This window comes from Leptonotus elevatus, chromosome 19, assembly GCF_054856555.1.
Source record: "Leptonotus elevatus isolate MCC_2025b chromosome 19, RoL_Lele_1.0, whole genome shotgun sequence".
In the NCBI taxonomy this organism is placed as follows: Eukaryota; Metazoa; Chordata; class Actinopteri; order Syngnathiformes; family Syngnathidae; genus Leptonotus; species Leptonotus elevatus.
Genome location: NC_141257.1, coordinates 15,487,346 through 15,514,262, shown reverse-complemented (window position 1 = coordinate 15,514,262; position 26,917 = coordinate 15,487,346). Strand labels below are relative to the sequence as shown.

The 26,917-nt window shown below is 38.7% G+C and overlaps 1 protein-coding gene across 1 annotated transcript in view; it reads left to right on the top strand.

Annotated features, from left to right (window-relative positions):
* The first annotated feature begins 224 nt into the window (after nucleotides 1–224).
* The window catches only part of sh3bp5lb (SH3-binding domain protein 5-like, b), a 43,465-nt gene continuing 16,772 nt past the window's right edge, over nucleotides 225–26,917 (top strand). Inside the window, exons 1-5 of the mRNA XM_086062384.1 lie at nucleotides 225–734; nucleotides 8,455–8,517; nucleotides 8,614–8,742; nucleotides 11,889–12,050; nucleotides 18,833–19,006. Coding sequence (XP_085918510.1) covers nucleotides 465–734; nucleotides 8,455–8,517; nucleotides 8,614–8,742; nucleotides 11,889–12,050; nucleotides 18,833–19,006 — 798 coding nt within the window. The 5' untranslated portion in view covers nucleotides 225–464. The remainder of the gene's footprint in view (nucleotides 735–8,454; nucleotides 8,518–8,613; nucleotides 8,743–11,888; nucleotides 12,051–18,832; nucleotides 19,007–26,917) is intronic.

Below are 26,917 nucleotides of genomic sequence, written 5' to 3'. Positions count from 1 at the left end.
TAAAGTATTAGACTACTGAATCTGTAATGTTGCTACACGTCCATCCCTATATCGACCCATCATTTATATAGACTAATGTACATTTTTATTTTGTCTGACATTGACACATGTTTTAAGACGAATTTTACAGACAACCATCCCTCAAAACAGAATAATGAGCACCAGTTATGTGCAGTGCAATAGTAACAGTTGACAAGATAACACCGAAAGAAAGAAGAGTTGTGGGGAGTCATGTGCAAGTGCAACCATTCTGGGTACACCGTCACACGCGAAGCTTTATGGGATGGGGCGCGTTTAGCTAGCGTTAGCTAGACGGCGAATTCTAATAACATGGAAGCCTCAACGCAACATTTTAACGTGTGAACGCAAAGTTTCTTCACGAAAAGTCTGATGTAGGCTACGCACAAGACCCCTCGTTTCGTGGCGAGCTACGGTTCGAGCGGAAAAAGAGCGACAGGCCGCAAATGGAGCCCGGGACCTCGCGTGTAAGTCCGGCCGACGTGGGGTGCTCCAAACGCCCGGACTTGAGGGAAGAGACCCCGGGGGAAGAGGCTAAAAGCGGAGAAGGGAGCACCGTGGTGTTGAGGCGAAGAGGGAGAGACGAAGCAGTCAAATGTAAGGATGCGAAATCTGAGCGTGGATGTGGTGGAGAAGCAGAGTACAAGCTGAAACCCGGTGACGAAGACGAGGAGGATGCTGGCAAATATGAAGAGGAGCTAGATCCAAGAATTCAGGTAGGATGCTCTCTCAAATTGGTAAATCCACCTGTCATCTGACTCCAACATAATCTATTTTTATATTATCCCATACAATTCATTTCAAAAAGCCAAAGTTGACTAAACGTATGCATTTTGGCGTAGGCTTGGACTTGCAAGCAAAACAATTTACACTCCAAATGTCAGCTCAAATTACAGTATTCTGCTCATTTCAGTAAAATTAACTGTTCACTGATTTAATAGTTTGGGGAAATGCTACACAAATGTGGCTAATACATTATTATTATTATTTATTTATTTTATTTTCAAAAATGTGTGCAGGTTAGGGTTGCGCAATTAATCATAATTCAATTACAATTTCAATTATTACACTCCACAATTACAAAATAAGCTTAATCGTAAAAAATATATAAATAATTATTAATACTTATTTTGAGTTGTTCAACTTTACACATTTGCACCTTTTCATTTTAACACTCAATTACAAAATCAGCATAGTCGTAAAATAAGTTATTACTAATTTTGAGTTGTTTACATTTATACATTCACACCTTTTTATTTTAAATTAACGAATATAAAAAAATGTCATTCAAAAAGGAACTTGCTTAAATATAGTGTTTCAAATAATTATATTTTTCATAATATTTTTTTTACGATTAAGCATTTTCTTGTTTAGTATCAAAAAAATTACCTTGCTCTGCAAGATGAATTCTTGCGGTATTTGTGAGTTGAAGTTCACAAACGCCGAAGAATACATCTTGTACCGAGCCCGTTGATTTTCACAGATCCAAATCAATCATTGTGCTTGGGGCGTGATATGCAAGTAAGCCCTGGATGCAGAGCACAGTTCGAGGCGTGCCTCAACGTTAGGTGGACTTAAACGTTTGACTCCGCCCACACAGGTTTTTGATCTCGAAGCACCTTCTTTCTTTCTTTGTTGTTAAACCTAACTAACTCTACCACATAACGATTACAGTATGTTTTAAACAACGAAAATTAATTCTTTGACTGCCAAGCATTTTCAGAAAAGAGGATATGTGGGTGCCAGCTGATTTAAGCATTTTGACTGATCTTTCAAGGTCCACAGAAAATTTTGTGTTGGGACTACTACCAAATGAAAGATTGAACTCTCATCTTTCATCAGAAAAAAAAAGTTTGTTTCTATCCTTTTCCGTTTTTCAGTAATCAACAATAGAAAATAGGTTAGTTTCACCCAATGCTCCGTTTTGGACCAAAATACGGAGAAATCAAGCTTTTTGTGAAACGATATTTCATGCACTCTAGTGAATTTGACACCTTTTTTTTCCATGAATGATGCCACAAACACCTAAACAGTGCTTTACTTCTGTAAAACACTACCACCAACAATGAAAAAGTGTTTTTTGATAGCAAAATACATTTATTTACATTCAACAGTGCAACAATTTGACAAAACAATTTGGCAAACTATTTACAAATGTGTGCAACTGTGGTACTATTTACAATTGTGTGGCTGTTTCAACTACACAGTTTTTCTTTTTGTGAGGTATATTGTGTAAAACTCCCCTGCGTGCAAGGGGACGCAGCAGGATTTGCCCCACAGGTTAGTTTCACTGCGATTGCCCCTTCGCGTGCACTTTCTTGCCGGCCTTTTTTTCCGGGGGAGTAGCAGGTATATACTGCAGTGTGTGTTTGGCCATGTTGTCATCAAGTCTACTCTCAGGATCATGATACGGTGACCTGGTGTTACGTCTGGCTTCCTCATGTCCTTCAGTTCCTATACCGGGTGGTAAGAGATGTTCTGATCCATCTTATCCACTCCATTCATGGTGGCATCGTAGTCCAGAACCAGTGTCTTCTCCGTGATCAGACTGTACCCACTCCTCCGATGAATATGCATTGGACTCGGGGTACTCTTCATCGTCCGATTGAACGTCCGCCTGTGCAGAAGTGCTCGTTTTCCGCCGTTAGCATCGCTAGCCGGTGAGGCTTTACGACGTGATCGAAGCCGCCGCGTCAACGCTTCCAACTTCGGCGTCAACATCAATGTGCTCTTTAGAATTGGTTGATGCTTTTCGTCTTTGAAAAAAATGCTCAAGCGTGAGCTGCTTGCAACCGGTCGCCATTTTCGCTTCCTCAGGCAGTCTCCCCTCAACACTCTAGCTCCGCCTCACGTCTTCTACTGACGCCTACCCGATCTGTTCCAAAGAGAGTCATCGCTGCCATCTAGTGCCCAAAAATAGTCATACTAACTCGACCTGCTTGAAACTTTCAGCACAGCTTGCCAAGGCTTTCCTCCACCAGTTTCCAACAAAAACCCCAAAAAACATAGTGAACGTCTTTGGCGGCACTCATTTGGATTTTACTAAACGTTAAACGTTTTTGGCGGTCAAAGAGTTAAAAACTGACCGAAACCTAAATGCTAACCTCAACCGTCCAGGGGTGCGCTATCTGCTGGGGACATGTAGTACTGCACTTCCGCCTTTTCCTCAAACCGTTTAGTTAGCTCCGCCCCGGCTGACTGAGGCTTGAGTGTTTGTAATTTTCGATACTCTATAATCTGTTAAAAAACAACAAAAAACTTTGCGTTATAAGACAAATCCGTGTGAGCGGAGTCAAACATTTAAATCCACCCGACGTTGAGGCACGCCTCGATCTGCACTCTGCATTCAGGGCTATTTGTGATATGCAGCTGTGACGAAACCAGGAAGCCAGCGCCAAGAGAAACAAACAAACCTAACATGGATGAATGGACGCTACAATGAATTCTGTTATCGCAGACGTACTCACCGTTTCCTTGTTGAATAGCGAGACGTGCTTCGTGCATTTTTAGCTGGTAAAGATGTTCGTAGTCCCCACCACAACGAAAACGAAGATGACATTTTCATCCGTGGCCGTGATTGGTCAAAACAAACGTGCACAAGATGCTGCATCGTCCAATCAGCTCAAAGTATTGTACAGAATGTCCCTCCTTTTACCGAGCAAATAACCGTGGAGCAGTCCCAGATAGATAGACAGACAATAGTTATCCTTACAGTTACTAAACACCAAAATAGGAGCGACCAGCAAAGTGGGGAAACAAACTAATTCAAGAGCAACATTTTCCGGGAACCCAAGGAACATTTTAATTGTAATCCAAGCAGGTATAATTATACAAGTAATCAATTGTGCAGTTATGTCACAACACAGTAAATTTTGTAGAGTACCTTTTACTTTAAAAAGAGTATTTGGTCCCATTTTAAACAGAGTAAAATTTACACTTGGAAGAGAGTAAAAGTATTTTTACTGTGTACGAGAGAATTGGCCTATCCCATGACAAAAATCTTGTAAAGTTTTTTCACTTAGAAATTCTAAATACATTTCAGAAGCAAAGAGTACATTTGATTAGTTTATTTAAAACAAACCAATAAAAAAACAAAGCAAAACGTTACAGAAGGGCTGAGGAACATACTCACGACCTTCAGCTTGGGAGACATCCACTCTACCACATGAGCTATGCCACCCCTACTGTTTGCAAATACCCAAAAAGAGACCAAAGACATTTTCTCGTACACACAAAATACTTTGAGTAAATTTTACTCTTTTCAGAGTGTAAATTTTACTCTGTTATGAGTGGGACCAAATTGACTCCTTTTAGAGTAAAATATACTACAACATTTACTGTGTAGTGCAAAAGGAAAAGTACAGTATCATAGTGACAGAACAGAACAGTCTACAAACGCCTCACAAATTAGTACACACTGTACAGGAACCCTGATCTGGATTTCAGGTGTGTTGGTTAGAGGCTACAAGACAAAAACAAGCAACAATGGAGGACGACAATGTGACCTTTCTTCTGATTATGTCACCGTTTGTTTAAAGAAGGCAAGCATTGTTGATAAAAGGCATGTTTTGTGCGCTTCGTACAAGCACATGAAGGCTGTTCGCACTACTGAGACAATATCAGTTACAGAAATTCCAATTTGACTTTGAGCATGACTGAATACAGTTCTCAATAGATTAACAATTTCTAACTTTATTTTGTAATTATAAATAAAAAAAATCAGCGGAATCATTTTTATTCATTGTGATCACGATGGCGTTTGATTAGATGGTTTGTCTCAACTCACCAATCACTAACGATTCCTCATCACTGTAATGCCCTCAGCTAGGGGTGGTTGACATGGGCAATTTTTTATTTATTTAAATACGATATTTGAAATAAAAAACAAAATCTTAACAAAACTGACGATATAAAAAAAAATATATACTGTAAATCTGCACTAGCTTCGCAGAACAATTATGGATAGATAGTGTTTCTGAACAACAGCCGTTTATATTTTAAATTGCTTCATACAGCTTCTGTAAAACATTGCACAGCTATATTCTAGGGCTGGGTTTAAAAAAATAATAATCAAATTATCAATATCAAATTGATTTTCCTTCCCCATATCGATTAATGAAATGAATCAATTATTTTTAGGGATGTTCGATACCACTTTTTTTTTTTTTTTTTTTAGACTGATACCATTAGTACTTGTACATAAAAATGTCCCCAAAAAACAATGACAGATGTTTTTAGAAATACCTCCATATCCCAATAATAGCAAATGTCATTAAAATTGCTTGAAAATAATGGCTATTATATTATTTCAATTTCCTCATAAAAGTCAGTTTGCATAGAGCACACATTGAAATGAATAAAAAAAAATAGATAAAATGAAAAAAATTAATCTATATATATATGGTTGTACAACTTCCTTTAGAAAAAAAAAATACTGTAGGGCTGCAACTATTGAGTATTTGAATACTTGACTGAAAATTCTATAGAGTACTTGAATAAAATATATTTTTGTGTGGATAAAGAGCAATTTAAAGTACACAACAAAAAAATAAGACATTTTCACTTAATGACAAAACAGTTGGTTTCCTTTTCTTTTAATCAACAGTTAATTTTTTTCAAATTGTACACTTACATTATAGGCCAGGGTAGTGAGTGTGCATTTATGAATTTGGAGCAGTTGACAAGTAATAAGGCAAATTAAATAGGGTCATTTTTAAGGCATTTTATTCTTTTGAGTTATAGGCAAAAAAAAAAATAATAATCTTGTGATGAATCTGCAGACACAAAACACATTAGGTACTGGAGTATTGCCCTACAGGCCACATCTTAAAGAATAACTTACTCAACTTTTTTGCTCATAAACTGTATAAACTGATGTCTACATGTCCTGGTCATTATTTTTACATTTTAGTACATCTTTGTTTAAAGCTTGATTTGGGGGCAAACAACGTGTGTTTGGTGCCATCTAAAGGTTAAACACTGAGGTAAACACAATTTGGCTGTTTGTTTTCTCATTACACGAGACGATACATACCAAGTCACTTGTTCTGCATGAAGTGCATTTTTGGACTACAACATATAGAGATGCTCGGACATGTGATAACCGCAGAAGGAATCAAACCAGATCCAAGGAAGGTTGAAGCAGTTTGCAAGCCCAGACCTGACAATGCAGTCACTCCACTCATTCCTAGGCACATGTGGATTTCTGATGAAATTCATACCAGACTACGCAAACTTGTCAGAACCACTACAAAAGCTAACCAGAAAAGGGAGTGGACAAGAGAAACAGAGCAAGCTTTTCAAGCAATGAAAGAAGCATTGGTGAGTGAGCCATGCTTGGCTTATTTTAAACTCAATGCACCAACAATAGTCATTAGTGATGCAAGTCCTGTAGGATTAGGTGCAGTTTTGCTACAGACACAATTAGATGGACAGAATAGCCTATGCTAGCCGTTCATTGACACAGACAGAACTTTGTTATTCACAGATTGAGCAGGAAGCTCTGGGATGTGGAACATACTTGTGGGGGGGCCACGTTTACACTGCAAACAGACCACAAACTCCTCATTTACATGTTCAACCCAGAAAAATATACACTGTCACCACCACGAATACAGAGACTACAACATCGAACACATAGTTGGGAAATCCAATATAGCAGATTCACTTTCACGACTTCCTTTGCCAGAGGCAGAGAACAATGACTATGTGGAATTGTATGTGAACAGTGTGTTGTCAGTTGCAATGCATGATGTACAAGCCATGAGCCTAGAGGACAAAACAGAAAACAGTGACGGATGACACTTTGAGACAATTAAGCTCAATAGTGGAGACAGGAAAATTCCGGAAGGATTACAACCTTACAACAGATGTGTGTGCTGAAGATTTTAGCACGTTTGATGGAGTTGTGATGAGAGAAGACAGAATAATGTTATCAAGAGTCATGGTGAAACAAGCACTAAGGATTGGACACGAGACTCACCAAGGAGTGGTCCATACAAAGCTTCCTTTCCGGAGGCTGTGGTTATTTCGGACATTTCATCAAACACTGTGATCAATGAGCTGACAGATATCCCTTTGAGGCTGTTACCGATAATGGTAAACAGTTTGTGGGACAGCTTTTTGAAGTTTTTCTTCAGACGTGGAATTACGCATATCAGAGCATCACCATATTATCCCAAGAGCAATGGAAAAAGTGAAAGGTTTCACAGGTACTTGAAGAAAGCCTTCAGAGCAACAAAATGTGAAGGAAAAGTGTGGAAAAAGGAACTTCCAAAGATATTAATGGCAGTACGCTCAACACCACACAAAGCATCTGGAGAAACGGCAGCTATGCTTATGCTTGGACGAGACATTCAAACAAAGTGTCCGAATTTGGAAAAGACAGATGGAACTACAAAAGAGGTGAAAGCAACAAGTCAGAAACCACCATGAGGAGTACAAATCTAAAATGAAACAGTATGCTGACCAGAACAGCAGAGCAAAAGATCACAACTTCAAAGTTGGTGACATTGCCAGTATGGAGAAGGGGAAACTAGATTCTCCATTCAAGGATGTTCATTATATTCTTCTGAGAAACACCGCCGACAACTCTTGAGCTGGTTAACACGGAGGATGGATCAAAAGTGATCAGAAATGGGAAACATCTTCAACACGCACCAGTGGTAATTGACTTTAATGTTGATGATCCTCCACTGGTCTCCAACTCTCAAACCAACGAGACTGTGGATGTTCCAGAGGCAGAGATGACACCTACGGTCGAGATACCACCTTCTGATGTCATCACAACCAGGAAGGGCCATGCAATTAGAAAGCCCATCCGTTAGATATGTTTGAAAAAAAAAAAAAGGTTATTTTTGTGATTGTTTTGTGTCACTGAATGTAAAAAAATAAAAAATAAATAAATTTTGGAATATTTTGATACGGAAGCTTAAGAAATAGGAAAGTCAAGTTGTGAGAATAATTTAAAGAATTATTGGAAGTGTACTATGAATAAGCTTTTATTCTAAGCAAAGGAGGAAAATGTAGTATTGTTAATGTTACTGAATTATCGCGAGAGTAGCTGAAAGGGGAAGTTTCTAGAACGAGAAGAGAATGAACCAGGAGAAGTAGACGTGCAAAAAAGGAGCTTGAAAACTGAACTAAAGGACTGATTATTGAAGGCAACACAACAGATGTGAAGGTCGCCATTGCCAACATGGCCGCCACATTGACGTGCATTTTAGCCTGACTGAGCAGGCAGCCACCATTTATGCAGCCAATTATCGAACTAACTGTACGAAAGGCGTTTTGAGTGGACTGGACACTATTTCCACTATTTCCTGTCCGTTGGTTCCGGGTCCATTAAATCGAGGTTCTACTATACTACAATTTTGATGAAAACTGACAATGGTGATAAATATTTTTTATGCTCATGGCTTTTCCTGTGTTTACCAGGAGGAACTAGAGCACCTCAACCAGGCCAGCGATGAGATCAACAAGCTGGAGCTTAATTTGGATGTGAGAAAGTTGTTTATTTAACGCTACAAATTCAACTACCAGCTGTCATGTCACCATGTTTTACTGTCGATGCATTTTCATGTGTGTTTTTTTCAGGATGCCAGGTCAAGCTACAGGAAAATTCTCACAGATTCTGCCAGGAAGCTGAATGCTCAGGGCTCCCAACTTGGTGCCTGTATTGAGAAAGCCAGGCCTTACTATGAAGCCCGCAGACTGGCCAAAGAGGTGTGTGTATTTTGTATAAATACTGTATAGCAGTTGTCTTTTTTTATTTGAACTAAAGTATCCCAACATGAGATTTTTTTTACAGCTACAAGTCTAGCGCAGCAGTCGTTCAAACCTAGTAAACAAATAAAATATTCTTAAACAAACTAAAATCTAAAAAAAAAGTATTAGAAAGTCCACTTGCAGTAACAAAGGAGATATCTTAAATGGACAGGAGATAGTTTTACATTCAGTCTTTTATTTATGTATTATATAGTAATTGTTTGTGGGGTATTAGTTTAAGCAGACTGTTTGCCTATTGTTGTGACTTGAATGACTATCAGTTCTCATTTTATGACCAAACATATAGGGCCTGGACAATTAATCGGCTAATTATTGCCCTTCAAACATCGGCCAAAACTATTTTGCCCTGAAAGTACCCTGAATGCACCATTTTGCTTGTGTAGTATTAGCAAGTGTGTAGCGTATGTTATTCTGTTGTCCCTAAGCCGTTTAATGACACTAGCTGGAGTTAACTGTAAAACTAAACACACAGCGATAAGAATTACATTCACGGTATATTTAAATACAAAACATGTTTCATTTTTAAAACATCGCTAGCCTAGCGCTAATGCTAAAAGCGACGAGAGGATCCCATTCAAATGCTAACCGGAAGTTAGCATCTGTAATGATTTCCGGAATAACAGGATAGTAGATCCCACAAAAGGGTGTGGATTGACAAATTTACTTGTACATAACGAAATTCTACAACACAAAGCCAGGAGAAAAACAGTTAACAAAAGTCACTTGCAAAGTATGAAAGGAAAAAAAAAGTTACAAAAATACACCAGATGGCTGTAGAATCGCACAACATGAATAAGAAAAATGAGCTATACAAAAGCGGATAAACTAAAAGCGACGTGGGCAAAACAACACGTGGATACCAATCACTCAAGCGTAACGCTGAGGAAACACAAAACTACGGAGCAAAAAAGGCTCAATGCGTGGTTAACAAGCACTCAGGCAATAAGCCGAGGAAACAACGACATAAAACTACGTGTCAAAAGACTCACGTGAGAAACTGGAAACAAGAAACGAAGCTAGAGATAGGAATTTGGAACACGGAGTCAGACTAAAGCTCTTGGCGAGGACGTAGCAAGGTCAATACTCCGACGAGGAGTGTTGGCAGTTCCAGTCCTAATAAAGCTTTGATTTGTGAATGAAAAACAGGTGCGGCGCAGGAGGACACGCTCCTCTACTCAATCAGAGACTGAAAAAACAAAACAAAAACCCAACGCAATGAGAGCACAACCATAACAGCATCAACTTCGGGAGTGTTTTTCCTTCAAATAACGAATATTCACACACAAATGTTGTGGGAACACATACCCACAGGCGAGATAACACTACGCAATGGCACACATTCTTCCCAATGTGTAATAATAATAAAAAATAATTCAAAGGCTTTATTTTCTCAAAATTTACGGTTGCCAACATCTCAGGTTTTTTTCTTTTTGTCTCAACACACATTTCCACATGACATGGAACGAAATACAATCCCTGAGGTCCCAGGTTAGCCCAGTAAGACTTGTGAAAATAACATAAAATAAAAATATATAAAATAAAAGGTTATTGTTTTACAGCAGTTTTGAACAAGTAATAATGGTTTTGTTATTGACACATAAAATCCATACCTTGTATACTTCATTAAAATTTGTTGATAAGGTCATACTATGGACTTGTCATTTAAAGCAGAGAATCTTAATAGCGAAAGTTTGTGCGTGACACCCATTGAAAATAAATTGGGTGGGGTGCGCGTGTGTGTGTGTGTGTGTGTGTGTGTGTAATTTTATGCATTAAATATATATTTTTAAATAATCGGCAGATTAATCAATAATTTGTATTTTTTTCTGCCAAAAATCGGAAGTACTGTATGCAGAAAAGCAAGTAATTTCAAAGGGGTCACATACATTACCAATTGTAAATAGTCACAAAATACTGATGAAGCACACCACTTAATTGTTTTTCTACAGTGCAGGATCCATGTTTAAAGTGTCAGATTTTTAAAAATAAATAAATAGAAGAGTCTGTTATTTGGAGAGAGAGACGACTATTCCTTGTTTGCCATATTGTGCTCCCCCGCCCCCGTGTTGTTTGGCCCAGTGGTGTGATATGAATTTGAATTTAGATTATTGTTTGATCTGAGCACATCATTACCATCAAATACATTGGTTAAATCTATGTCGTGAAGAGAATACATTGGAATTAAAGCAAATACATTTTCACATTCACATTTTTTTATCGATGCTATCCAAAGTAGAAATGAAACATATCCATCATAGAATGCATAAAATGTCTGGCATAATTATGGTGTTTCAAAGATTATTTTTCGTAATACTTTTTATTTGTTTTTTACATTTAAACATTTTCTTGTTTTGTACCAAAAAAATAAATGATCGTCCTACTTACTACACAGCGCACAAGCTGCACTCCAACTTCAAGTTTTTTCCAACATAAATTAATTAATGAAATAATTATGTTTGGTCCAAAATGAACTTACATAATTTAAGTGTTTCTTTTTATTTATTTATTTGTCTTTATATTTTTAAATGTGCAAACATTTTCTTGTTTTGTACCTAAAAATAAATGATCATCCTACTGCACAGTGCACAAGCTGCACTCCAACTTAAAATTTTTGCCAAGATAAATAAATAAATAAAATAAATAAATTAATAATTTCCGTTTGATTCAAAAGGATTTTACATAATTAAAGTGTTTCTATTTTTTTTATTGGTCTTAATATTTTTAAATGCTTAAACATTTTCTTGTTTTGTACCCCCAAAAAATAATCATTTGAATAATCGTGATTTCAATTATTGCCAAAATAACCGTGATTATTATTTTTTCCATAATCGAGCAGCCCTAATAGCTTTGTTGCACAAAATTGTAGATGCCAAACATGCATAACAGATGACGTCTCACCTATCTCAGATATTAACAGTGTGGTCACTATGTACTTAAAATTTGGAAAAATAGGTGTTTGTACTGAATTGGATTTACTTGTACGTAGTCATATTTTTACTGTACTATTTTGTCTTGCACACCCTGTTTAAAAAATATACTGGTAATAAAAATAACTATGGTAAACCGAGTTTTCACTCTTTCAGGCACAACAGGAGACCCAGAAAGCTGCTCTACGGTATGAGAGGGCCGTGTCCATGCACACTGCTGCCAGAGAGATGGTGTATGTGGCGGAACAAGGCCTGCTGGCTGACAAAAACACCATGGATCCAACCTGGCAGGAGATGCTCAACCATGCTACTGCTAAGGTATGCCCTGAGTGAAAAATAGATTCATGTTATTCGAAAATTAATATTGTCAGGGAGTAGTGGTGGTTGCGGACCCAAAGGCAGGGAAGCAGGGCAAGGAGGCAGAGATAATGCAACAAAAAAAAGGAATTTAATTATACAAAACAAAAGTAAACTACAAATGGCAAGTGAAACAAAACAAAAACAAAAAGGTAATCGCAAACGCAAATCAAAAAACACAAAAAAACAAAAAAAGTAATCGGAAACAAATAAAAAAAACACAAGCACAAAAAATAACAAAACAAAACGAAAATGTAATCACAAACGATTACTTTTGCGATTATTTTTTTGTGTTTTTTTTTATGTGAAAACATTTTGTCAAAATTTTGGAAATTGTTCTTATGTTCATTGACATATTGAATACATATTTTTTTCCAAAGGAGTTGTACTCATATGTACAGTGGCCCTGAAGTGCAACTGCCAAAGCAAACCAAAAAACACCAAATAAAAAACACAAAAACAAGAAACAAAACACTAGAATAATTTTTTAAAAATCACAACAAAAAAAAAAGGTAATGCAAACACAAAAACGTAATGGCAAACACAAATCAAAAAACACAAACACAAAAAAAAGTTGTTTTCCTTTTTTGTGTTTGTGTTTTTTTTATTCGTTTACAATTACCTTTTTGTTTTTGTGATTTAAAAAACATTTGCTCTAGTGTTTTGTTTCTTGTTTTTGTGTTTTTTATTTAGTGTTTTTTGCTTTGCAGTCGTGTTCACTTTTTTGTTTTTGCGTTTTGCACTTTAGGGCCACTGTATATATGAATACACCCCCTTTGGAAAAATGTAAAGATTTATTCAGGATCTCAATGAACATAAGAACAATTTCCCAAATTTTGACAAAATGTTTTCTGTAGAATATGCGCTTAACTCACAACATGAAAGGTTGAGAATAGAATGCAGAGATCACTAAATTCTTAGTTTAATCAAATAAAATAATGCAAAAAATGAATGCATCCCACAACAAAAACGACTACATCTAGTATTTTCTATGACCTCCATGACTTTTATGGATAGCAACATGTCTGCTCGGCCTGGAATTAACAAGTTGTCAGTGTTTTTCTTTAAAGTCTACCTCTTTGTGCAAAATGTTCATAAATTTGTCAATTTCTTTGTGTGTATACTAATTAACAAATCTTGTTTGCAATCAATGGCCCACATTTCAGAATAATAATTTTAGAATTCTGACTTTAATCTCAGAATTATGATTTTAAAGTCAGAATTCTGACTTAATTCTCAGAATTCTGACTTTCTGACTTCCCCCCAAAAATTCTTAGCTCTATGTCACAAGTCAGAATTCTCACTTTAAAGTTAGAATTCTCACTTTAAAGTCAGAATTCTGAGATTAAAGTCATATTTTAGTCAGAATTCTGAGAATAAAGTGAGAATCCTGCCAACCCTTTTTTTCTCTTCACTGGTTAAAAAAGGAAACAAAAACTGTTCAAACCCTCTGCTGCTTGCCATTAACTTCTGTGAACAGTTGATAATAATTTTATTGTGACACTTTGCCAACTTTGCACATCTCGATAGTGCCATTACTACTGTATTCATTGTTGCAGCGAGCTCCATCACTCTGCATTATTTGCATAACTATTGTTGATCAATATTACCGCCCTGCTAGACATTTTAATGTGTATTTCTTAATGACTCTGCATCCTCTGTTGCTTATAAGTATTACCGCACTATTGGACATTTTATATTGTTCACAACTTTCCATCATTTGCACATTTGTTGATGTATGGATAATTAACACACTACTGGACACTTTCTTAATGACGTTCTGTACTGTTATGTTTATGTCCTAAATCTTCCCAGTTTGGGCTATTTTGAAGCTGTAATTTTTTTTTAAAAGTGGTGAACCGTGAAACCAGTAACTGGCCCATGCCTACTCATACAGTACATCTACACTCCTTTACGGACAACCTCTAGATACGACACTGATTCTTCTTTGGTCAGTCATGAGAAAACGCCTTAGATGGGCAATTTAGTATTATTATTGTGGTATTTTAAACAACATCAAACAACTTCCTTTAACACAGCAGGAAACATGCAACCATTATGACGAGCATAAGTGAGTTGTTAAGGAACCTAATTTTGACAAAAGTACTTCAACTGCCATTTTCTGGCATCTTCAGGCAATTATAAACCTTTTGACAATTACTGGAATTTTGCTGTTTGCAGCAGGGTGAACACTGTACTTCTTTTTGATATCATCAATAAACTCTGTCACACTACACCCCTATATAAATACTGCACTCGTTTATGTGTAATATGTGCATCTTATATGTAATATGTTGATCGATACATGTAGCAGTGTAAAATTACCCTATTTAAACATAGGTAGGTGGCTTTAGCCCCAAGTGCTAGCTAGCTCCCATGGTGCTTGTTTACCTTTTAGGTATCAGGGGCTAAAGCCAAACTGCGGCAATGTTTTTCTTTCTGGACCTGGATTTTCCACCTCGGTATTTAAATATAGTATGGTGTTCACGCTCAGTGCCTATGAGCAGTCACACATGCATTGTTACGGCTCACAGGCAGGTGTCCTTGCTTGCAGCAGGGTGTCTGTTTGTTCTGTCTATTTTGTAAATGGCAGGGTGTGATGTGAATGCAATGCTGTTTAAATCCCTTTATCTAACAAATCTTGTTCAAAGTATTGAAGCCTTTTTTAAATAGCCTTTAAAAAAGAGTTAGGTTCAAAGCAATAAGAAGATACTGAAATAAAAGAGAACCACTGAAATACAGGATACATTGGGAGAATGCAAAGTGAGGAATTCAGATTCAGGTCACACAATTATACAGGTAATACATACTGTGTGTACAGAAATTGCAAGCCTCACTATCACAAGTCACAATTCAAACCAAAGCTGAGACATGCAATTGCCCAATACGTGAGTCAAATGTATTAATTAAAGTGGAAGTCAACCATAAACATTGCTTTTCAATAATATGTTATATGTGACCTCACTAGTCTAAACATGAAATTCTGATTAATATTGCATTTGTTGAATATGAGTTATGCAGCCAAATCCAGCCATTTTTATCCATCGGCCATTTTGCCACTTGCTGTTGACTGATGACACTGATGACATCAGAGTGGCAACGACCAATCAAAGCTCACCCCGGTTTTCTGAAGCTGAGCTGTGATTGGTTGTTCCATGAGACCTGAGCAACTCTGATGCCATTTTCGCTCAATAGCAAGCGGCACAATTAAAAAACAAATTGTATGTGCGTGAGTATGTGCATGAGTATATGCATGTGCGGGTGTGTGTGTGCAAATGTGCGTGCGTGTGAGTGTGTGCTCATTAATTCACCTAAAACCTATTAAAAATCCCATACCGTTCACCTGAACTACTATAGATACTTCAGAATCCAGCTAGAGTCATGAGGTTGTCAGGAGACCCGAGGAAGGATCAAAGAAAAGAAAGAAAAGTGAAATCCAGCACCGACCAGACATCACCTACTACCCACCGGGTTACAAACCAGAATCTTTCACCAACCCCAGAAACATCTAAATTCCAACAAATTAGGGAGACCTCAAGAGACCAAAGGAAAGACTGAGGAAAGGAAGGAAGGATACATGAAGCAGAGTGAGAACCACAGACATCAGCCTCCACTGATTCAACGACGGCGGACAGGGGAGGGGGACGGGACGGGGGGAGGAGGCGACAAGTGGCACAATTTCAAAACCTGCCGTGAAGCGAAAGGTTGGCGACGAGAACAGCCAATTTCAAGAAAAACAGGAGACGGAATATATTTTTTGTTGAGCACAGGCGCACCGACATGTCTTGAGAACAGAGAAAGTTGCTGTGCTTAATAAATCAGGTGTCATTATGACTTAACTAGACATGCTGGGAGATGAGACAGAGGACCAGGTCACAAATCTTGTTCATGATGTGAAAAACTGTTAATTTTCTGAAATGTTATTAATAAAGATTGAGAAGCTTAGTTGTACTTTTTTTTTGAATACTCAAGCCACTTTTTTTTAATGCGGCTCAGACACAGCCAGACTCTATCTCCAGCGACCCCCACATAAATTGAGTTAAAGACCCTTAAATGAATCTTTTCCTCAATTCTAAATAAGATTAAATGTTTTCTACAGTATATACAAAGAAATGGTTTCACTCAAAATTGTAGCTGCTGTATTTTAGCCTGTAAATTATAATGTTGACACGGTGTGGACTAGAGAATATTCCCCCAAAAACTTTTGGAACCAAACTTCCTTTTCTCAAGATGTACGTTATCATTACTGATTAGAAAAATGACTGTTCAAATAAATAATTACAAACCTCGTATTAATATCAGGGGTGTCAGGCGATTAACATTTTTAATCGTAATTAATCGCATGACTTCAATAGTTAACTCACGATTAATTGCAAATTTTATATGTGTTCTAATTGTACAATAAAATATTTTTTTCTAAGTTTTCATACTCTTGTTAAAGATGACATGAAGGTAGTTGTGTGAGAGCAGAGGATGCAGAGGACAGGGTTATGCCCAATTCACACTGACTGTGAAACGGACGTGGTGCGTTTTCCGTGCGGCCGCTGCAAGGAATAGAAAGCATTCGAGTCTGCGTGTCAATTTACACCAGCTACAGTGCGGTGCGTATGCAATGTGGAATAGATGCGGCGCTGCGGAAGGTTTCCGCAACCGTTCTAATTTTTTCCGGCCGCCGCATGCGGAACGCTTGCGGATTTTCATGAAGCTGAAGAATTTACACGAGCCGGACAGGAAATCGAGCGTCGGCATCAAGGTAGATCCGGTATATTTCAAAATAAAACCGTTTGCAAATTCATTTTGGGGGGAGGGAAGCTAGCTAAATACATAGTATGACATGAGTCGGACATTTAAGACAAAAAACGAGCTCAGATTAAATTAAACAAAATGTACTTACCCACGGTAGAAGAGCCATGGTAGTCACAGAAATAATGTTCAAAAGCATATCGATGTGACAATAGGCAAGTGTGGCTATTGTTTACAAATAGAATTATATAAATAGTGAATTGCAGTCCGTGCGGCGGCCGTACGGAAAACGCACCGCGGCCGTTCCGCAGTCAGTGTGAATTGGGCATTAGATGGAGGCAACTGTTTCGCTGTGACGACCCCTGAAGGGAAAACACGAAAGGAAAAGAAGAAAATAAGTTAACATAAAAGTGGAAAAAAATGTTAAACTGATAGAAATATGTCTGCATCTTTTAGTCATTGATACACTCATTTCATAATACTTCATAAAATTTAGTTAAAATAAAAAGATGTACTGTACTGTAAAAAAAATAGTGCGATATTGTTTAGTGTTGAGGTCATTTTTCTGCCACTAGATGGCATAATTGCATTTGTAAGACGTTAGTGACAGCTCAGTGCATTTTTTTTTCATATTAAGAGCTATCTAATCTTGTTAAATTCTGCACATTTTAAAATTTGTAAAATACAACTTGACCCAGTCTCTACAAATATATGCATTATTATTGTGGGAATGCTTCCACCACGTATGTTATTGAGATTCTTTATTCTTACTTATTATAGCATTTTATTCTCCTCACCCTTTTGCCGTGCAATAACTCCCACATAATACATCCGATTTACACTGTTCGAATTTCAACTTGTTTAAAAAATGTACGCCTTCCGGGGTATTTATCGTCTGATTCCACATTACTTACAGTATTGGCACAATTTAACGTTAAATATAAACTTTTCCCCATTCATTTTCAATGGGACTGATATTGGACTTTTTCTAAGTCCCACTTTCCATGCGCACTTCCATACATACAACTGACCATCATAACCAGCTTATACTGCTTATACTGCTCAATGGTGCATTTGGTAAATTGCCTTGTCCAGTATCCAGGAGGTCGCGGGTCGAATCCCACCTCCAACTGTACATTGCAAATATATCCATGGCAATTATGCAAAGGGATATAAATGTACACCAACTGACTATCATAGTTCCAATTTTTCATCTAAATGAATGGAAGGTGCTGAATGCCTATGTGGCACTATTGAGTGATTTTTTTTGTGTATGTGCATTTTTCAATTGGATATCATTAGTTCCACTTTTCCAACTAAATCAATGGACGGTACTGCTTGCCTAGATGGCGCTATTGAGTGATTTTGTTGTTGCATTTTTCAATTGGATATCATTAGTTCCACTTTTCCATCTAAATTAATGGAGGGTACTTTCAGATAACACTTTTCCATATAAATTTCAACTTGCTTATAATTCACTCCTCCCGGGTTCAAGTGTTCTTTTTATTTATTTATCTTTCAACTACAATTAATACTTTGTAATTTTCACATAATTTATTTTTCACTCTACTTCATAAGCATTGCTATTAGCATTCATCTTAGCATTCAGCTATTGGTATTCAGCTTCCAGCATTCCCACGTAATTTCTGCAGAAATTGCACTTAGTCTAGTTAAATATATTACTGCTAAATTTTGACGTGAATGTGTCTGCTGCGTTGTGTCTGGAATTCCCCCAGTACAGGCTTTCCAAGTAAGGGGCAGTCATTAATCGTGCTTTAAAAAAAAAATAGTGGCATTTAAAAAAACTTTAAATTAACGCACTCATGTTGACACCCCTAATTAATATATAATGTAGAATATAAAATATGTAAAGTGACCATAAAGAAACACAACCATTCACTTCCACGCCAATGAAAATGCTTGTTTTTAAATGTAATCCTTTAAACCCTAACATTATATGTGATATATGTGACATGAGTTTGAAGCTTTAACTTTTTCAGGTGAACGAGGCTGAGGAGGAGCGCTTTCGCAGTGAGCATGAGCACCAGCGCGTCACACAGCTATGCCAGGACGCCGAGGCCAAAGTCCAAACCCTCCAAAAATCACTGAAGAAGGTCATACTCAAGTCCAAACCTTACTTTGAACTAAAGGCTCAGTTCAATCACATCCTGGAGGTATGTGTGTGCAATGCAGAACTTCATGACATTCAGACATCTAAACCAGCTTTCCACTGCTTGTTCCTGGCCTGCTGCCATTTGTGTAAGTTACCAATGCAGGATAGTGTATCGACCTGCAACTTTGCCATCTTCCAAGGTCGCACCAGAGGCATAACAGAGGCGGAATGTTGACAATGTTGAAGGAGAATGTGAAGTTTATGGCATCCAGCAAAGACTCACTGCCTACACTGCTTTGTGTTTGAAGTAATTGTTGTGTCGTGCCGACGTCGCAACACATCTCATTATCAAAATGCTCAAAATTGCAATGTCAAGATTTGTAGCATTGCAGTGTCCCAAAAATCTAACGGCTCTCTCTGTTGCTGCAGATTGTCACATTTTAAATTCATACCTTTACCCTCATAAGGAAAGTGTCCAATTTTTTTGCTTTTTATTAATATTAATATCAAATATAAAGCATTTGAATAAAATCACTGAGCTGATATTCCACCCAATTGTCCAAAACATGTTGAAGTTCAAAATGGCAAAATTTCTAAATTATTATTGTCATTATTAGTGCATTTTCCGCAATTACCTAATTTATCCCTTCACTGGGGCATCAACTAAACGTAGAAAAAAAAAGACTTTAGAGTCACAAAAGCCATAATACACTAGATGGCGTTAGAGAGCTAATTATCATTTTTGGTTGAGCTGACTAATTCTAATTCTTATACCAAAACAAGAAAACACGGTTGGGATCGAGATTTCAGGCCTGTGTATGCAGTAACAGTGACTTGTACACATATGAGTTTGTGATGAGTGTACTGTATGTGCACGCGTGCATGAATATTCCAATTTGAATGTGTTGAATGTATCCCCTTGTTTCTCGCGGGTGTTACGTTCCAAAAACTACCCGCGATAATGGAAATCCGCGTTAATTAAAAAAAAAAATTCTTCCGTTAATTATAAATATTTTTTTGTTTATTATATGTTTTTTCATTTTGGTATGATTTTTTTTTGTTTATTATGAATACTTTTTCATTCATTCATATGTTTTTGTCTCATTTACAGTCATTGTTTCCACTAAAAGCATTTTCTTTATTTACTTATTATACAACACAGTATATATATTTTTTCGCTTGTTCAAAGTGTTTTTTTTCCGTTCATACTATATTTTTTTCATTTATTACACAGTGGAACTGGTACAAATCGGACTTCGACCAAAAAATCGGAGTAAAAAAATGCCTGGGAGTTTGACCTCATTCCCGGAGTTTGAACACCCAAAAGCAAAGCCGAACGTACCTTGATCGGTTAGCCGAGTGAAGCCGAGCGATGCCAAATGCTTACGTTGCGGTTGTCGAGACGAAGCACTGATCATTTCCAGTCAGAGCGGATGATTACTTCCGTAAATACTGGCACAAGGACCCCACCATAGCTGTTCAACAACGTGCCTGACACTAAACAGCGCATAAAGACCCCTTAATAGTCTAACAATATGCCCAATGTAAAATACACTAACTCAGCACTGAACTAATGCATGCATTAACACAGCATTTTTTATCCACTGATGCCATCACACTACAACAAATATGTAAGGTATTTTTTAGTGTTTAAATACTGTACAGGGTGTACATGTTTTTTTACATAAATAGAAATTAAAATGGGAATTTTCTGTTTTTGGTGCTTGGGAACGGATTAATTACATTTACATTATTTCCTATGGGAAAAAACAATTTGGACTTTGAACACTTCAGACAACCAAATTATGTTCAAACTCTGAGGTACCACTGTATATGTTTTAATGCTAACACCTCACCACACACTTTATACATGCACTTTTCTTGATAGGCGTTAACATTTTCTCACATACTGTATCTCTTATTTAAACACAGTAGGCCTACACACTCTCAGTGTTCAAACCTTTGTAGATTTTAAAATAATAATAACAATAAAATATAATTAAACTAATATCCAAAACATTTATTTGAGAAACAAAAATATAACGGCGGTCAATCCATTTTTTGCCGGCCAGTATGTTTTCCTATTTTTTTAAAATAAAAATAGTAATTAAAAACAACACGGCACAACAACAACAACCAAACATCGGTTACAAATGACACTCTTAATTTAATGATGATGATACAAGGCTGAGAAAGGGAGGCTCGGTACGACAAGCTGGTCGGCAGTTGATTGGCAGCGCATACGCAGCCGGTGTATTATGAACAAGCCGGAAACAAAGCGGCGGAGCGGATCCGCAATGTACACAAGCATGCACGCATGCGGTGTAATCTAAGGGTGAGCCATGGGGCGGTGCCGGACGCACAAGCGTTCCAGGGCATGAAATTGGGAAACTGTCAGGCGTCTATCTCCAGGTCGCGAAGGCGACGGGCAAGGTCAGAATGCGACGGGCCATACACTGTTGGAAAGGTCTTGTCAAGATGAATCCAAGGATGCCCGTCTTCGGTAGGATGTAGGCCTGGGGAGATTACGCCGGCCAAAGACCTCCAGGACACTGAGGATTTTCAAAAAGTTACCCCGCCGGCAGTGGTTCCCATCCCGGGTAAAAATCCATCGTTTGTCAGCCCTTTATCTCTTAATTTTAATGGTGAAGATTCGAGGCAGGACATGTAAAGCCATTTTGACCGGGACCGCATCGCTGCGGTGCCCCCGAAACTCCACTCGAGTGCAGGTCTGCGTGAACCATGGGGCGGGTGGCAGGCAGCGCGATGAGCAGTTTGATGGCTGCGACGGACGGCGCATGTTTACACTATAAAAAAATTAGCAAAACCAAAAAGCATGCTGTAAAAATAAGGCACGCTGTAAAAAATCCGCAAAACAGAGAAGCCGCGAAAGATGAACCAGACAGAAACGAGGGAACACTGTATACAGATGATAGTTAGTTGTGCTCTTAAAACAATATTGCTTTTATTGTCCATAGAGGGCATAACAAATAAATTTAAAAAAAGCTATATATTTATGGATAGGTCTGATGCCACTGAACATTTTGAGAAGTCGCACTTAAAAAAGTATTCAGAAATGACTTGTATATCACACTTCCAATAGTGAGCCAAATTTTGGCTCATTTTACTTATGTGTCGTAAAAAAATAAATTACGTTACGAGGGTTTTAAGTAGAACTGCTGAAATTGACTCTTAAATATTGTTTTCTTAATTTTGACAATGATAGTCAATGAAATATTTTTTTTTCAGTTCGGCCCAGTAACAAATGGTCAACAAAGCGGTACTTGTCTGCAACTTGTCTCTCTCTTTATCCAGATTGTGAAAATAGAGCCCAGGTTTGGCCATTTCCAACAACATTAGTTTATAAAAAGGGACCAGTTCTGCACATTGATGCATTTTTTTGTCCTTATGCTCTTAACCTGAAATGATAATGCCGACTCATTCTGCGCATTGGATGTATGTGCAGACTTGTGTGGCTCAGAGGTTTTAAAAGTGCAGGTCAAAGAATTCCATCGTCGGTGATTAGTTTTAAGTTGGAGAACAAGAAAACTGGATTTTTGCCTTTTCGTTTTTGTGCTTATCTGCATAAACCATGTTTCTTCCAAGTACATGTCACATCTACTTGCCACGGTACGCAATGACATTGCTTGTGTTTCCCCTGAAAAGTGCAAAGGCAGAAAGGCTTAAATTGCATTATAGCACTGTTTATTTAATTACAAAACATACTTTTCATTCCCACTCTCCTTTACTTAGCTCATTCACTTCCAGCCATTTTCACAGAAGCAATCCCGTTCACTCCCTGCTGTTTTACTGGATTTTGACTGATTTTGCAAGGCCCACAGAATATTGTGTTGTATTGCTATAAAAACATGAAACCTACCAAAAGACAGTATCTTCTTTCATCAGGAAAAAAAACGATATTTCTATCTGTTTCTGTTTTGCAGCAATTAGCATTAGAATATAGCTAAGTTTCATCATTATTCACAAATCTATTTAGAATTCTGAGAAACTGAGGTTTTTTTCAACATGGCCTGGTTAATTTCCTATGCTCTGCTGCCACCTGCTGGCCGTTTGTGTAATAACTACCATTTCTTCAACCATTCTTTGCAGTTGAGAGGCTGCATCAAAGCCTTCTGACTACTGTAGCACAGAGGTGGGCATTAAGGGCCGGCGTCCTGCAGGTTTTGTTGCCCTTCTCCAACACAGCTGATATATGATCAGCTCATCAGCAAGCTCTGCATAAGCCTGGTATCGATCCTGTTGATTGGAATCAGCTTGTGAGAAACCTCCAAAACCTGCAGGACTCCGGCCCTCGAGGACCAAGATTGCCCACTTCTGCTCTAGCATAAAAAAACATAAAAAACATATAAATACATTTTTGGGACACTTAAAACGTTTAAAATAGAACGTATTTATATGTTTTTTGGGAGCAAATGAGTTAATATAGAGATGTCAGTCAAAATTATGTTCCCTCCCCATTAAAATTATGTATGTATTTGTAGGGCCCGACCGATTAATCGATTAATCGGCCACCGATTATAGCCCTTCAAACACCTGCCAAAACAATCGGCCAATTGGACCAAATGGCCAATTATTTTCCCCTTAAAACGTTATCATCGAATAAAAACGAAGTTTCCGACACTGTGAAAGGACCCTGTATGCACCATTTTGCTTGCGTAGCATTAGCAACTAGCAAGTGTGTAGCGTATGTTATTCTGGTTATTCAGTTGTCTTCCAAGCATCCTTTAAGCTGTTTAATGACACCCCAGTTGGAGTTAACTGTAAAACTAAACACACGACGATAAGAATTACATCCACCCATCCATTTTCTTAACCGCTTGTCCTCACAAGGGTCGCGGGGGCGCTGGAGCCTATCCCAGCTGGCTTCGGGCAGTAGTAGGCAGGGTACACCCTGAACTGATTGTCAGCCAATCGCAGGGTACACAGAGACAAACATCCATCCACACTCACAACCACACCTATGGACAATTTGGAGTGTTCAATTAGCCTGCCATGCATGTCTTTGGAATGTGGGAGGAAACCGGAGCACCCGGAGAAAACCCACGCAAGCACGGGAGGACATGCAAACTCCACCCAGGAAGGCCGAAGCCCGGACTCAATCTCACGTCCTCTGCACTGGGAGGCGGACATGCAGTCAGCCACCGTGCCGCCCTCCACTGTATATTTAAATACAAAACATGCTTCGTATTTATTTTTTTTGCTTCACCTAAAACCTATTAAAAATTACATACCGTTCACCTAAACCGAATACTTCAGAATCCGTGAGGTTGTCAGGAGACCCGAGGAAGGATCAAAGAAAAGAAAGGAAAGTGAAATCCAGCACCGACCAGACATTACCTACTACCCACCGGGTTACCAACCAGAGTCTTTCACCAACCCCAGAAACATCTAAATTCCAACAAATTAGGGAGACCTCAAGAGACCAAAGGAGAGACTGAGGAAAGGAAGGAAGGACAAATGAAGCAGAGTGAGATCCACAGACACCAGCCTCCACCGATTCAACGACCAGAGGAAGAAGCAGATTGTGTTTGAGTTTCGATAGATGGTGGTGTGGTGGATCTGGCATGCATGAAAATCTCCACCAAAGAGGGGAGCCAGGACAGAGCAAGCGCAACACCTCAGGACCCCCCAGGCCACGGCAGTGCCAAGGGACAACCCCCGGGCCCCGCAGGGGCCATCGGCCGGAGAGCAAACCCGGGAGCCAGGAGCGCCCCCCGCCCCAACCCAATGCAGCAGGACGGGGCAAGGCAGGCCCGCCAGGCACCGGTCCACAAAAGCCACCCCCCCCCCCCCCCCAGCCAAGTCGCCGCCCCCAGACCCCACCAACCGCCAGCCCCCGACCCCAAAGCCCTGGGGACCCCCCGTACCCAGGCATCTGTGCCGAAGAGGGTTTTACAGCGGAGCGGAGAGGGCATCCGCGCCCACCCCACCTCCCGACGCGTGGAGGGACGGAACACCGAGGGCAGAAGGGGAGATGGGGGCACCGGGGGACGGGTGGCACCTCCGAACCCCAGGCCCAGCGGGGAAAGGCCCCGGTCGTCACTCCAGTGTTCTTAGTGAAAGCTAACCCTGTTACTGAGTTCGCCAGCTCGCCGACTGGCGAACTCTACCCCTAAACCTTGAATGTGACCCCACCCAGTGTATATACAAGTGTGTGTGTGGTGCATTAAAATTGGGAGCAGGTGAGCCGGAGCAGAGGGAAATTATATCCCCACGATCCGATCCACCTGCCTTCCAGTCATGTCAGTGAGTGTATGTGGTGCATTAAAAAATAAATAGGGGGGGCACGGTGGCGCAGCGGGGACACGGACAGGGGATCGCAGCACTGCTCTATACTGCGGTCTGCCCCAACCGATGGCACCCCACCCCGACACACCTGCCCCCCCTTCCCCAGTTGTGTGGTTCATTCAAATTGGAGGGGAGTTGTAGGACGACAGCACCTATAGAATTAACCCACTGGCATGCAGTGAATCCGAATATTAACCCTTGGTGCCCATTGGAGGTGAATCTTGAGGAGTTGGTGACTAAGGTGTCGTTTGATGTAGTCTGCTCGATCCTGCTGGCAGCAACTGGGTTCCTGACTATAAAAACACAACCATTAGTTACAAATTTCCAAATACAGAAACAGCCATGTAAGTTATCGCAATGTGGTGGCTCTCGCAGAATTAAGTAACCAGTTTTAGGTTAAAATATTCTATATACGTAGACCATGTTTCTATAAATTTTGATATTTGGTTTTTATTTGAGGCAGATATTTTTTCCATTAAAATGTGATTTATGAGGAGGTTAGACCATTGGTCGATATTCAGTTTGTTTATTTTTCCAGTTAACAAGAATAGTTTTTTTTGCGATAGTTAGGGCTACAAGTGTAGATTTAAATTGTTTATGTGGTAAGTCAGTTGTTGTTAGGTCACCGAGCAAACACAAGTTTGGAGATAAAGGTATCCTACAGTCCAAGATAGCGGAAAGTTTTTCTAAGACTTTAGTCCAGAACTACATAACCGGAGTGCATAACCATAAAGCATGAAAATAAGTGTCTGTAGTGTTTTGTAAACACTGGAGACAAATGTCGGAGTCTGAGAGTCCCATTTTCTTCATCATATATTGAGTAATGTATGTTCTATGAATAATTTTATATTGGATAAGTTGTAAATTTGTGTGTTTTGTCATTTTAAATGCGTTTTCACAAACTTGAATCCAAAAGACAGATTCCGGAGCTATAGACAAGTCTGTCTCCCATTTCGAGATGGGTAAAGACATTTTATCAGTAAATGACAGTAACTTATATATTTTTGAGAGTTTTTTTGTTGTTGTCGGAGAAAGCTTGGTAATATCTTTAGCTAAAACAGGCGATTGGAGCGTTCCCCGAAGTGTTGGAATTTGTTTCTTTGTCATACTTTTAACTTGCAGATAAATGAAAAAAAATTCAGTTTTTTATTTTGTATTTTTGGAGCAAGGATGTATATGATATAAACATATTATCTGAGAAAAGATGGTGGAGATGTGTAATTCCTTTCTGCTCCCACACACCTAAATAAAACGATTGGTTGTTAAGTTGAAAGTCGGGGTTATGCCATAGGGGAGAAAGCCAGCAGGGCTCCACTTGGGCTTTTGTCATTTCTAGTGCCTTCCACCAGGCAGTCAGGGTGGCGGAAATCATTGGGTTTTTAAAACAAATATGTCGCTTAATCTATGTTGTAATAAAGAGTAAATCTTGAAGTCTGAGGTTATTACAATCCTTCCGTTCTAGTTCCAGCCAACAGTTAGTATCTCTGTTGGGTTGTGCCCATAGAATGATATATTGTAGCTGGTTAGCTATATAGTAGTGCATAAAATTTGGTGCCTCAAGACCTCCTTTGGATTTACTTTTCTGAAGAGTAGATTTTTTTATTCCAGTAAAATTTTGTAATGGCCGAGTCCAACAACTGGAACCAGTTAGCCGTAGGTTTAA